This window comes from Carassius carassius, chromosome 4, assembly GCF_963082965.1.
Source record: "Carassius carassius chromosome 4, fCarCar2.1, whole genome shotgun sequence".
Lineage (NCBI taxonomy): Eukaryota > Metazoa > Chordata > Actinopteri > Cypriniformes > Cyprinidae > Carassius > Carassius carassius.
Genome location: NC_081758.1, coordinates 15,484,241 through 15,496,802, shown reverse-complemented (window position 1 = coordinate 15,496,802; position 12,562 = coordinate 15,484,241). Strand labels below are relative to the sequence as shown.

Sequence of the window (12,562 nt, the reverse complement as noted above, 5' to 3'; positions counted from 1 at the left end):
GACAGAGTTTTCTACTCGTGTGAGAAAAGCACTCGGGTGCATAAATTATATGAAGAGATGATGCCGGTCATCAGGTTATTTAAAAAATAAGACGATAGACGGTGTGCCTTGCTTTAGTGACGCACAATGTGTTTAAACTCGTTTCAAATTGTAGGTGTAATTATTTTACTGACTTTAAGCAAAATGTATATTTGTTATTTTACAGTACACATACAATCTACAGGATAGAAGGATGCGGATACAGTAAAATACAACTATAAACTTTAAGAAAAGTTAACTTTCATTACACTAGTGTAAAGCGATCTTACAGTAACTGAAAAGCACTACGTAAAACCTTTTTATATTTTAATTTTGCTTTTAAATGGAGGTATTTTGGAACGGTTAAACAGACGCCTTGCAAATGTCTTTCCTGTTCTGTGTGTGTGTGTGTGTGTGTGTGTGTGTGTGTGTGTGTGTGTGTGTGTGTGTGTGTGTGTGTGTGTGTGTGTGTGTGTGCGTGTGAGAGAGAGAGGGAGAGGGAGAGAGAAAGATGGTATTAAAAACTTTGAAGATCGTGCAAAAAATAAGAACTTTAAAGAATCTAAAGTGATTAATGCATAATGCATCTAATATATATATATATATATATATATATATATATATATATATATATATATATTATATATATATAATCATATATATCATATATATAATCATATATATATATAAAAATATATATTTATATAATATTATATAATTATTATATAATATTATATAAAAATATAAATATTTTAGGTAATATATATCATCATTTTGTTGAATTAAGAAACATTTAAACAGATGTAATGAATTACATCAGATGTAGTGAGGGTACGGATTATTCAAACATTACATTAATGTTAGCTTTGAAATAATGTACCCATTGATTTAGATCATACGGTCTGGAACTCCACCCTCGCCGCGCAGGGGTGTGTGAAGCACCCCCTCAGGTCTCACATACAGAAGAATACCCGGACTAGGATCTGTGAGATCCTGTTTTAACTTTAAACATTTTATTTTATTTTTTTAAGTCATATTATTTTATTTTGGGGATATTTCATTCATGTTTGGACATCTCTTACCGGTCTAAAAAAAAATGTAAGGGATATTTTTTTTATATGTATCATCAGAAATGTTTATTTTATATACTATGCTATATATAAAATCATATTTAAAATAAGAAAAATGCTCTTCTTCTTTTTTTAAAAGAAGAGAATGGTGTGTTTTATAAGTTTGATTAACTTAAATGTTGAATACTTTTTTTTGTTGTTTAATGAATTGCTTTAGTAGCCTGATGTCATTATATAATTATTTATTTCCATATTCTTTAACCCCTGGAGTCTGAGTGGGTTTTGGGGTGACTGGAGGTATTTTGGCCTCCCCCAGACATTGGTGTTATAAGTATATGTTGAATACATGATTAAAAATGTATGATAAATGATTGGGTTTGGTTTAGTAACATGTCTGTTACTGCGATGTGTTTTATAAACATGATGAATACTTGTTTAAAACGTGTGTTCTGGTTTAGTAACACGTTGTCATATATAATTTTATTTATTTATTTTTTCATATTTTTTAAAATAGAGATAAGTCTCTTTTTAACTTGATATGTTCATGCGTATGTCCGCTTGTTTATATGGTTTATCAGAATACAAAATTGTATAGTGGAATGGATATTATAGTGATATAACAAGGTACGTGTGGTTTATGATTAAATGTATAGGGTAGTCATAATTCAGATCACTTAAAAACTAAATTTAATTAAAAATGTACGTGCATGCAGCATTTTAGTGTGTGGTGGTACTGTAGGTGTACGGTTAAAATAAATAATTTAACAGCTTTTTGAAAAAGATATGATATAAAGATGGATATAAAAGGTTTTAAATATAATATAGAAAATGTTTTTCAACGATTAATGTGAAATTAATTTAACTGAATTGTGTCAATGACACATCTGGGTTCCTCAATAGACCATATTCTTCATTGTGTTCAATTTAAAAAAAATTTCCCCCGATCCTGGTAAAATGTATATTTTTAGTGATGACTAAAACTAATGTAAATGTTTTGTTTTATATTGTTTGCGAATGTATAATGTGTTTATATTCATTAAAAGAAGAAAATAAGACTTGGAGACGAATGAATGTATGAGAGGGAGAGAGAGAGAGAGAGAGAGAGAGAGAGGGGTACAAGAGATGCTAGCCGCGCACCAACCGTAATTCATAGGTGAACCGTCAGAAAACTGTCAAAACACGGTACTCCTGCGTGAGATACGTTAGTTTTAATTAGCAATGGCTTTGAAGATATTGTGATTTTGTAGTAAATTTGGACGAGTGTGCACTGTAGCGTGCAGACGTAGACAGTGGGACACAGAGGGTCAGGATCAAAGCTGATGTGAAAACAGCTTCTTCTGCCCCCCCCCCCCCCCCCCCCTAAAAAAATGGATCTTGTTTTATCTGAAACAGTCGTTTTCAGTATATTTTTTATGAACGTTTCATTTATAACCTTTTTAAAAGAACACAATGTTTTTCAACCTTAGTTAAATTGCTTTTAGATTATGTATATTATATAAAAGATAGAATATAAAGAACGGCATGTTTTTCAACTTTAGCATGATAATTAATTATATTATATAAATTATATAAATATTATATAAATTATAGAATGTTTTATATATAAATGTGAAATAACTAAAATGTTTTCAATTTTAGCATGATAATTATATTATATAAATTATAGAATGTTTTATATATAAATGTGAGATAACTGAATGTCACATATATGAAATAAATAAAATGTTTTTTAAACCTGTAATTAATTATATTATATAAATTATAGAATGTTTTATATATAAATGTGAAATAACTGAATGTCTCATATATGAAATAACTAAAATGTGTTTTAAACCTTTAATTGTTTTAGTAAATTCTATAATGTTTTATATATAAATTATATGTTTTATATATATATATATATATATATATATATATATATATATACAAATGTGAAATAACTAAAATGTTTTCACATTTAGCATGATAATTACTATATTATATAAATGATATAATGTTTTTATATATGAATGTGAAATAACTGAAATGTTTTTCAACCTTAGCATGATAATTAATTATATTATATAAATTATATAAATATTATATAAATTATAGGATGTTTTATATATAAACGTAGAACACAACGATCCCATTTATACACTGCTCAGGAATGTAATGGGAGGGGGGAGAAGCCATATAATCACACACACACACACACACACACACACACACACGCATAACCGTATAACTGGGATAAACTTCAAACAAGCTAACTGACACAAAGTTCAAACAGCGTAGGGGAGGGTTTCCTAAAACCATGATTTAGAACTAACTAGGTCAATAGGGTAAAACTTTCTGTCAAAACCACATGATCGATGCGTGGGAAGTGTTTCCTTTACCGTTTAAACTAGCCGTCAAAAACATAATTTAGAACTAACTAGGTCAATAGGGTAAAACTTTCTGTCAAAACCACATGATCGATGCGTGGGAAAGGGTCATAGGTTAACCCATGAACTCATTCCGGAAGTTCAACCCATCCATCATAAGGTCACCGGAAGTTCAACCTGTCAAAAGGTCAAAGGTCAAAGTCATAAATCATCATGACAGAAGCAGTATCATAATAACTACTAAGAATGTTTACTCAAAAACAAAACAAAAATGTATTGTATTTTTTTTTTATTTGTATATTTATATTTATTTATTTATTTTTGCAGTGCAGTGCAGCCTAAAAATCATTTGTCATTTATAATCACTGTAACCACTGTAAATCAATTATTACAGTTTTAACATTCACATTACATTCGTTTTAGATGACCACATATCGCAGGGTAAGGAGCCTAAAAGCTGTCACCAGGATGAGGGACCGAAATGGTGGCAGTGGGATGGTACCTGCATAAAGCTTTGATGGGAGAAGAATTGTGCTCTACTGAAAGTAGCTGATATTTGATATATTGTATAGTCTGCCAACTTCATCCAACACTAGTATGCCGTGTATTATATGGTACTGTATATACAGTCACAGTGAAGTCCTGAACTATTTTCCAACAACAAACAACAGCCAGATGCGCTGTTCAGTTTGACTGTCACACAGATAGCATTGTGCATTTTCATCTTCAGCATTACCTTAAGCAACTACTGTAAAAAGGCATTGTTTCCTCCTTTTCTAATTTTTTCATTCTCTTCTGGAGGCAGAGACAGAGAAAGAGAGATTGTTTTCATTCAGGAAGTTTGCCGTGTGGAAGAGAAAGTGTAGGGGGCTCAGTCGGCCTCTCCTGTCTTTCTTTCATTTTGGAGCTCAAAATTACCATATTAATGTCATTCATATTAACCAGACACTGTGTGCACAATGCCTCTTGGTTCATTATGTTGATCTTACTCCATAGAATCCTAATGATTATTAGAATGCTGAGTGAGGCAGAGCTCATTTTTCTTGAACAAGGACGTTTATTGCACAAAAACTAAAGGCAGAGTCAATATATTCATGAAATTCATGTTTATTTCGAGTTTTATAGTAGTGTTTTTGAAAGCATTAGTAACGGACACCTTTTAAATAATCTTTTATTAGTGAGTGTTGCTTTCAAAATGAGTAGAAACAGGAAACCTGAAAAAAATTGTGCAGTCCTGGCAGCATCGCTCTCAGTATGAGTATGTGGGGATCTTGCCAGGACTACAGGTGTTACGAAACATGGCCAGGATTTGTCAAATAGAATTTTTTTTAAGCAACACATTTTAAAGCAATGTTCTCCATTTGCTCAAAGTTGTCATCAGATGTATATGCCACTTAGATAGGTGCCGAAACCATTTTGCAAATTTTAAAGATGCTGCTACATTATATCAAAATTAACATGAATGATTAAAGTTCTTGACTGATATTTCCAAACATTTGTGGTCTTTCTTGCCAGATGCACAAGTAATGGTTGATATGCTGGATATTATTTATTAGACCTGCTTGTGCTCAGCGTTTTCTCTCCTCTTACTAAGTGAAAGGAAAACATAATTCTACGAATGTACACTGATCTCTTGTCAAAAAGTAATTAATTAATGTGTGTAATTGATTTAAATCTAGATGATGTACAAAATTAACAAGGGCACCAGTGATCAGTAGAACAAGCCAAAAAGTGCAGCGGTATGGACAGAGTTTGTTGAAAACCATGGCTGTCCAATTTTAATTACTTTAAAAAAGAACTTTTGGCAAAGTTGTTTTCAAAGAAATCCCTGCCTTTTCTAAACCAGTTCCAACTTGTAACATTTTAAAAATACTCTACCTCAGCAATTTTTTCTTCATATTTCAATTTATTCTTGTCTTTTTTTAACAAGCCACTGAAAGACTATATAGTGGCATGTTTAAAAGTTTAAGTCCCAAAGTATCCTAAAACACTGACTAGGGTTCACTACAACCATCTAATAGGGTGATTACTGCCTTGTTTGAGAGTTCATTCGATGTCACTCGTTTTGTCACAGTTTCCCCTCCCTTCAATTTCAGGGACCTCCAGGACCTCCTGGCGAGCCAGGATTACCAGGAAAGAGAGGACACAGGGTAAGCCTGTTAAAATCTTTCACTTATTTTTCCCATGTTTCTGTTGCTTAGGAGATCTCAGATTTTATTTTATCCAAGTCAATTTAATACTTCTCTGCATGTTATTTTACTGGACTTAAGTTTGTCAAAACTGCATTACAAGGTGATGAAATTGGTGTTTCTTCATTAGGTAGTTCCTCACACTGGCAGTTTCACTACAGACCAGACAACCATTTTCCAGTTTCAATATCACTCCAGTTGTTACTTCTTCTAGGATACCAGAAAAACATGGTCTGTTTGTCAGATGAAATAACAAAATTGCAAGATAAATTTGCAGTTTTGAAGTCCATATGTTGGAAGTATTACAAACAGATTATGCCTAACTATGTCATTCATAGCTGAGAGGTCTTTGAACTGAACTAAATTATTTTATTTAGGATTAAGGATGACTAGTTACTATTTAACACTAATTACTAAGTATGTCAGAAATTGTTGTTATCCATGGTTTAGTAAAAATATAAAAAATTGCTTTTAAAATGTGTAGTGAAATTATTTGTTCATACTACAAGACTAACATATTTTTGTTGAATATACAGTTTTTTATTTGTTTTTTTGTGAAAAAGGTTTACTCGAGGAGCAAGTACCTTGTAGAAATTGCTCTTTACTTAGTAAATTTGTAATTGAGAGTGAAAGAAAGCTTGAGACAATGAGATATCAGTTAGTCAGTGATTCAAAGAGACTTCCCTGGGAGGAAATCTAGACGTTTTGTGTGTAAGAAACCTGCCCTGGCCTATGAGACTGCCCTTTAGAGAGGCCCCTGAGGGCTGGACTGTGGGAACCCATTCTGTTGAGCTAAAGAAAGGGCTCTTTGTAACAGTCTTATTAAAGGCATTTAAAGCCTCACCGGCTCTTAAACTCTCCAGTTTTGCTGGTCAGGAGCCTTGGGATCCTAACCTAACCCTAACCCTAACCATTGTTCAATGCGATAAGGTACAAAGAATTTTCCATTAAACAAGTGATATATAAATATTTTGCTGATATTTTGTAATATAAAAAAAGTAAAAAAAAAAAAAGTGGTATTTCAGAAATAAAAGTCTATTAACCCTCTGAGGTCTAAGGGTATTTTTGGAGCCTGGAGAAGTTTTGTCATGCCCTGTCATTTGTGCTTTTTTCAGTTACTTATAAACATCTAGGTCCCTATCATACTCCCAGCATAATATGACGCAAGGCAGAGCGCAAATGTGTTTGCTAGTTTCAGTCCGGCGCTGTTCGCATTTTCCCGTCCAGCGACACGTCGTTTAATTAGCAAATGCATTTGTGCCCATTTGTGCGCCCATGGGCGTGCTGGTCTGAAAAAGAGGTGAGAGGCACATTGCTATTTTAAAGAGATGAAAATAGACTGCGCCATAGACCAACTCAAACCTGGACTAAAGTCTAAAGTCAATGGCGCAATATCTTTTTGTTATTTAAAGAGTGCGTTGGTAGAAAATGTGCCTCTGGGTGGGTCCACAGTGCGATTTGACTTTGCTTATTACACACAGGGATGTGCATCACACAACCATGCCAAATATTAAAAACAAAAGGATTACAGTATAAAATAATATTGTGTAAATATAAAAACGTATTGATGGATTTTTATCACTGTCCCAGTAGCTCCCAAAAAGAACAGAAAAGTAAGTACACAAATACATTACATTTCTCCAGTCTTTGTACTATTATTTTCTACAAATTTTTCTGTTATTTTTGAGAGTTACTTGGACAGTGATAAAGAAAAATACATCGTGACTGAGTCTATAAACAGGAAGTTAACAGAGGCCAGAGATGCTGAAGAAGGACACAAAGAGGAGAAAATACTGCAGCAGACAGAGCAAGCTCACCATTCACAATACTCACAATGTAGGAAGAAAACAGAAGTGTTAAATTGGGGCTGAGGGGTTGAATGAATGTCTCACTGAAGGGAACTGACTTCGATGGCAATGGCACTTTCTTTTCCTCTTACCTCTGTATGAAATAGTATTTTTATGCACTCCCTACTTTGTTTACAGTGGTAACCAAGGAAACGCTATGTCCCTTGGGTTCCATAAGCACCACTACTCAGGCCCCGTATACACTAGGGCGTTTTTGTTTTAAAACTGCGTTTTACAATGAAAACCATCTTTGTTTACACTTGTGTTTCCGCTGCATTTCAGAAACCATCTCCTTTTACAGTACACAACCAAAAACGCATGTCACGTGACCATTTATGCAGGTACAGCCATAGATATGAATAGGTAGATTCCCTTTTATTTAGATCGCGGATGCATCTATGTGCTTGGAGCGATCGAATGGGGAATCTACCTATATATCTATGGGTACAACAGTGCGCATGATGTTATTGTTCACACGGTCATCAAGGATACGCAGAGTGAATGTGGGTAGCCACACCATCATTTTCAAAAGTCTCAGTTTTGGTCCGTTTACAATGAAGCGCAACCCAGGAGTTTTCAAACTAAAATGGGGTCTAAAACGCCGGAGTAGTCTAAACGATAGGTGTAACCGTAGCAAATGTTATGCCATCAGAGGTCTCTAAGGTCAATTATATACATCAAATGGCAAGACAGAGTGACAAATCTAGAGATTCTGGAGAGCCATGACTATAAAGGCCCAGCTTCACTGCAAAGGACATGTTATACACATGGACAGTTCCTGCCTCCCACGTCAGATTCTTTACTGAACATTGTCTTGGAGGCCACAGGAGATGCCGTTGTCAAAAAAACAAAACAAAACAAAAAAAAACAACCTTCAAAAGACAGAAATAGTCTAGAGTATGTAGACTTCCCTGTGGCACGACTGGAATCCAGAGCCAGGGACAGAGCTGGCTGGCATGCAGCAACCAAGCAGGCCTACAGAAAGTTTGAACACTGTTGGTGAGAGACAGCAATGGCTGCTAGGCAACGCAGGAAATATCCCACAACTGCTCCACCGACAGCATCCTTTCCATGCCCTCACTGTCCCATAGTATGCACATCCAGAATTGGTCTATTTACCTAACACCCATTCACATCAGAGGAAGATTTCACAAAAACTGATGTCAAGGCAGGTCACCTTTATTTGTGTAGTGCTTTGTACATTGCTGATTGTGTCAAAGCAGCTTTACAGTGTCAAACAAGAAAATAGTTTGTCAATAACGCAAGACTATCTACGTCATCTTAGATCGATGATCAACCAATATTTACATGACGTTTTTCATACAAATCTCTAAACCATATACTGTATATTACATTACATTTTTACCATGGTATTGAGGTGGTATATGTGTGTTTTTAACTGTGGTTATTATGATATAAATGTATGCTACAATGGAAGACCAATGGTTAATTAAAAAATTTGAATAATTAAATTTCACCAGATACAAAAATGAAGTTGTTACATTTTTATAGATGTTACTGTTTTTGATATTGAACATAAATGTATATCTGCATCCTAAATCAAGCTTATACTACTATCAGCTCAAGAGACAAAAAAAAAAAAAAAATGAATAAATAAATAAATAAAAAACCCTTAATATTATTAATGTAATTATAATTAATATATTAACCCTTATGCGTTGTTTAGGACATTTTCGTCCACTAGGGGGTAAAGTTGAGTCTTATTTTGGCCACAGCTTTCTCTGTGTTTGAGCTAATGGAATGATTTTTGGTGACAAATCTTATTTTGACCCATATTTTTGGATAATGCTTTTACATTTTTCAAAAACTCAATGGTACATTGTGGGCAAATTCACTAACCTTTCGGTATGTTCGTGGATGAAAACATTCACTAAATTAAACTGCTGTAAAAATGTATCAGATAAATATTTTTTTCATTTTTTTTTGCATAAATCTATTAATCAACCTCAGTCCTGATCAAAACTACCAAATGTTTTTAAAAAAATCCAAGATTTTAACTCTTTAATTACCAAGTTCATAAATGATGTCACTGATTTGGAAAAAAACAATTTTCAATATAAAATGTGATTGTGGACTGGATATTTTTTTACCTTTTATCACAGTCTTGGGCATGTCAAAGATTAGTAACAAGATTGGCTTTGATGCATTGTTAGTTTTTGTGCAGCATTAGATTTTAATTTTTTCTCCCTCATTTGTTGTTGGTGGCTGTTTTTGCCCCATTGACTTCCATTATAACGACATTTTTTGATTGCAAATCCATGACACCATATAATCATGCATTCTTGATTGTTTGTGGTTTTCCCTTTTGGGAAGAGGTAAAATTTGTTATTTTTACAGTTGATCACTAGGTGGGACCATTAACCCTTTAGATAGGCCTGTGCAAAAAAAGGCTTAGTTTCTGGCTTGTATATTGAGTTATATGGAGTATAACAGCAAATTATAGTGTTTGTGTGTGTGTGAGATTCTTGATTGTTGGTGGTTTTCCCTGTTGGGAAGAGATAATATTTGTTATCTCTTATTTGATCACAAAAACTAACAATGCATCAAAGCCAATGTTGCTCTTTGACATGCCCAAGACTGTTATAAAAAGTAAAAAAAAAATCCAGCCACAATTACTTTTATATTGAAAATAAGTCATTTTGTGTGTTTTTTCCCCCCAAATCAGTGACATCATTTATGAACTTGGCAATTAAAGAGTTAAAATATTGGATTTTTTAAAAAACATTTGGTAGTTTTGATCAGGACTGAAGTTGATTAACAGATTTATGCAAAAAGAAATTGAAAAAAAATATGAATCTGATACATTTTTACAGCAGTTTAATTGAGTGGATGTTTTCATCCCGAACATACCGAAAGGGTAGAGAATTTGAACAATCCACAAGGGTTAAATATGTGGTGAAAATAAGCATAATCAAAGTCAGGCAACACAAAGTTGTTACATGATTTGAAACAGTATCACTCATTAGAACAAGCAGAAACTAAGATGTATTTTATTCTTATTAAGATATTTATTTTGTTGAGGAAAGATCACTGGAAAATGCAAAGAATTTAAACATTAAGCGTTTGTTATGTTCTGACGACCAAAAAAGTGCTTAAAACCACATTAACGGTCTCGTTTTTTGTAACCTTCACTTATGAGCAAAAACCTTCCTTTAAACTTGTAAGAAATTATGATTTGAAATAAATTGTGATAATTATTGATAACAATGGGATCGTGATAATTATTATTATTTTTTTTATATGAATGTGGGTTAAATGCACAATTACCATGCAGGTTTATATATATATATATATATATATATATATATATATATATATATATATATATATATATATATATATATATATATATATATATATAATTGGAAATTAATGGGAAATCTGTAAAAACTTTCTCACCCTCAGGTCATCCATGATGTAGATGAGTTGGGTGTCTACATCAGAACAGATTTAGAGAAATTTATTATTACATCACTTGTTCACCTGTGGCTGGATCCTCTGCAGTGAATGGGTACCATCAGAATAAGAGCCCAAACAACTGAAAACAAACAAACAAACAGACAAACATGACAGCAATCCACAGGTAAAGACTCAGTCCTGAAGAAACAAACTTTTCACTTTTGGCTGATCTCTTCCTTTAATTTAGGGCTAATTATTTTTAAATTGTATCAGATAAGATCCCAGGATATATGCTGAAATAAGTTTACACATTATGAAACATGAAACAAACAGTTGAGCTGTCTTTCAGCACAAAAACTGACCAATGATCCATTTAAGCAGCCACTAAATGTGCTGAAATATGGCTGTGCCAGAAACTGTAAACAGAATTTAATTTATGATAGATGTTTGTGTACATTTTCTAGTGATCTTGACAGCAGTAATTTAAATGATGATTAAACAACAGAGAAGGGTTATAACCAGCATAACCAGGATATAAATGACATGAAATGTAGTCGAGCACACTATATTTCTATATTTCCTAGATTTTAACAGTGGAATGACATTGTACAGGCCCACTAAAGTATGCCAGATTGTAGTCTGCTTGCATCCTCCACAGCTTACTTCAGATAAGGAGTGTGTGCAAATAAACAACATCATCAAGAACAAATCACCCCCCCCCCCACCACCACCCCACTCCCTGTGTTTGTTCCCTATCAGTGTGGTCTTTAGTTTAATTTAGCACATATTAAACTCCAAAGTGACAGCCATTTGGATTGTGGCTTTTGCAGTTTGCTGTTTAAGATCACATTTATTTTGTCTGCTTTACTAACAGAGTGTATAAATCAGTGTCTAGGGAGCCTTCTTGCACTCTCTCTACTCAAACCCCCTGGTCGCTGCTGGAAAAGTGAGCTAATGAAGAAAATCATGTCCATATGGTATATGCCAAAAGCATATGCCAGAATTACCCTTTAAAACACAACACTTTATTTTTTGCATTTCTGAATGCATGCCCTGGGCAAACTGTGCTACTTACTTACAGTACTTAGAGGGCCAGAATAATGAAAAATGTATGATGTTTTTAAACATTTCTACATTCCCTAAATTTGACTAAGCTGCTTCCCTCAGATTGAGACAGGTTTGGCGACTTTAAGGGACTAAAGTAAATGTTCTGATTCTGGTTTAAAAACATTTTCCCGTGTTTGGGGTTAAAGTTGGGGGCTGAGAGGTCCTGAACCCCTGTAAGAATGAAGGAATCCATTGTAGATCTTAATTTATTGCCCTGACATAATATTTTTTTCTTTCTTTTTTATGCACTCATTCTATCCAAGTTTCTGTTTGAAATCAATAAAGAGCACCATACATGGCTTTGTGAGGCATTTACAGAATTCATCGCTTTAGGATCAGGTTAATCAAGTCGGTGAACAGCTATCCTAAATGCAACCAGATTCTGGCTCTGTTTATACATGCACTGGCATAGACGTTCAATTTAATCTGATCTGTTTCGTTCTGAAATTCATTTATCCTTTCACTTGAACCCAGGGAGATTTGGGAAAGAAACAATTTGAGCAAAATATTTCACCACACACTGTAGAAGAAAAAATCTTCCAAAT

At 33.6% G+C, this 12,562-nt stretch overlaps 1 protein-coding gene across 1 annotated transcript in view; it reads left to right on the top strand.

Moving 5' to 3' along the window:
• The window catches only part of LOC132137575 (collagen alpha-1(XXVII) chain B-like), a 153,801-nt gene that overhangs the window by 38,704 nt on the left and 102,535 nt on the right, over positions 1-12,562 (top strand). The window contains exon 4 of the mRNA XM_059547606.1: positions 5,551-5,604. Coding sequence (XP_059403589.1) covers positions 5,551-5,604 — 54 coding nt within the window. The remainder of the gene's footprint in view (positions 1-5,550; positions 5,605-12,562) is intronic.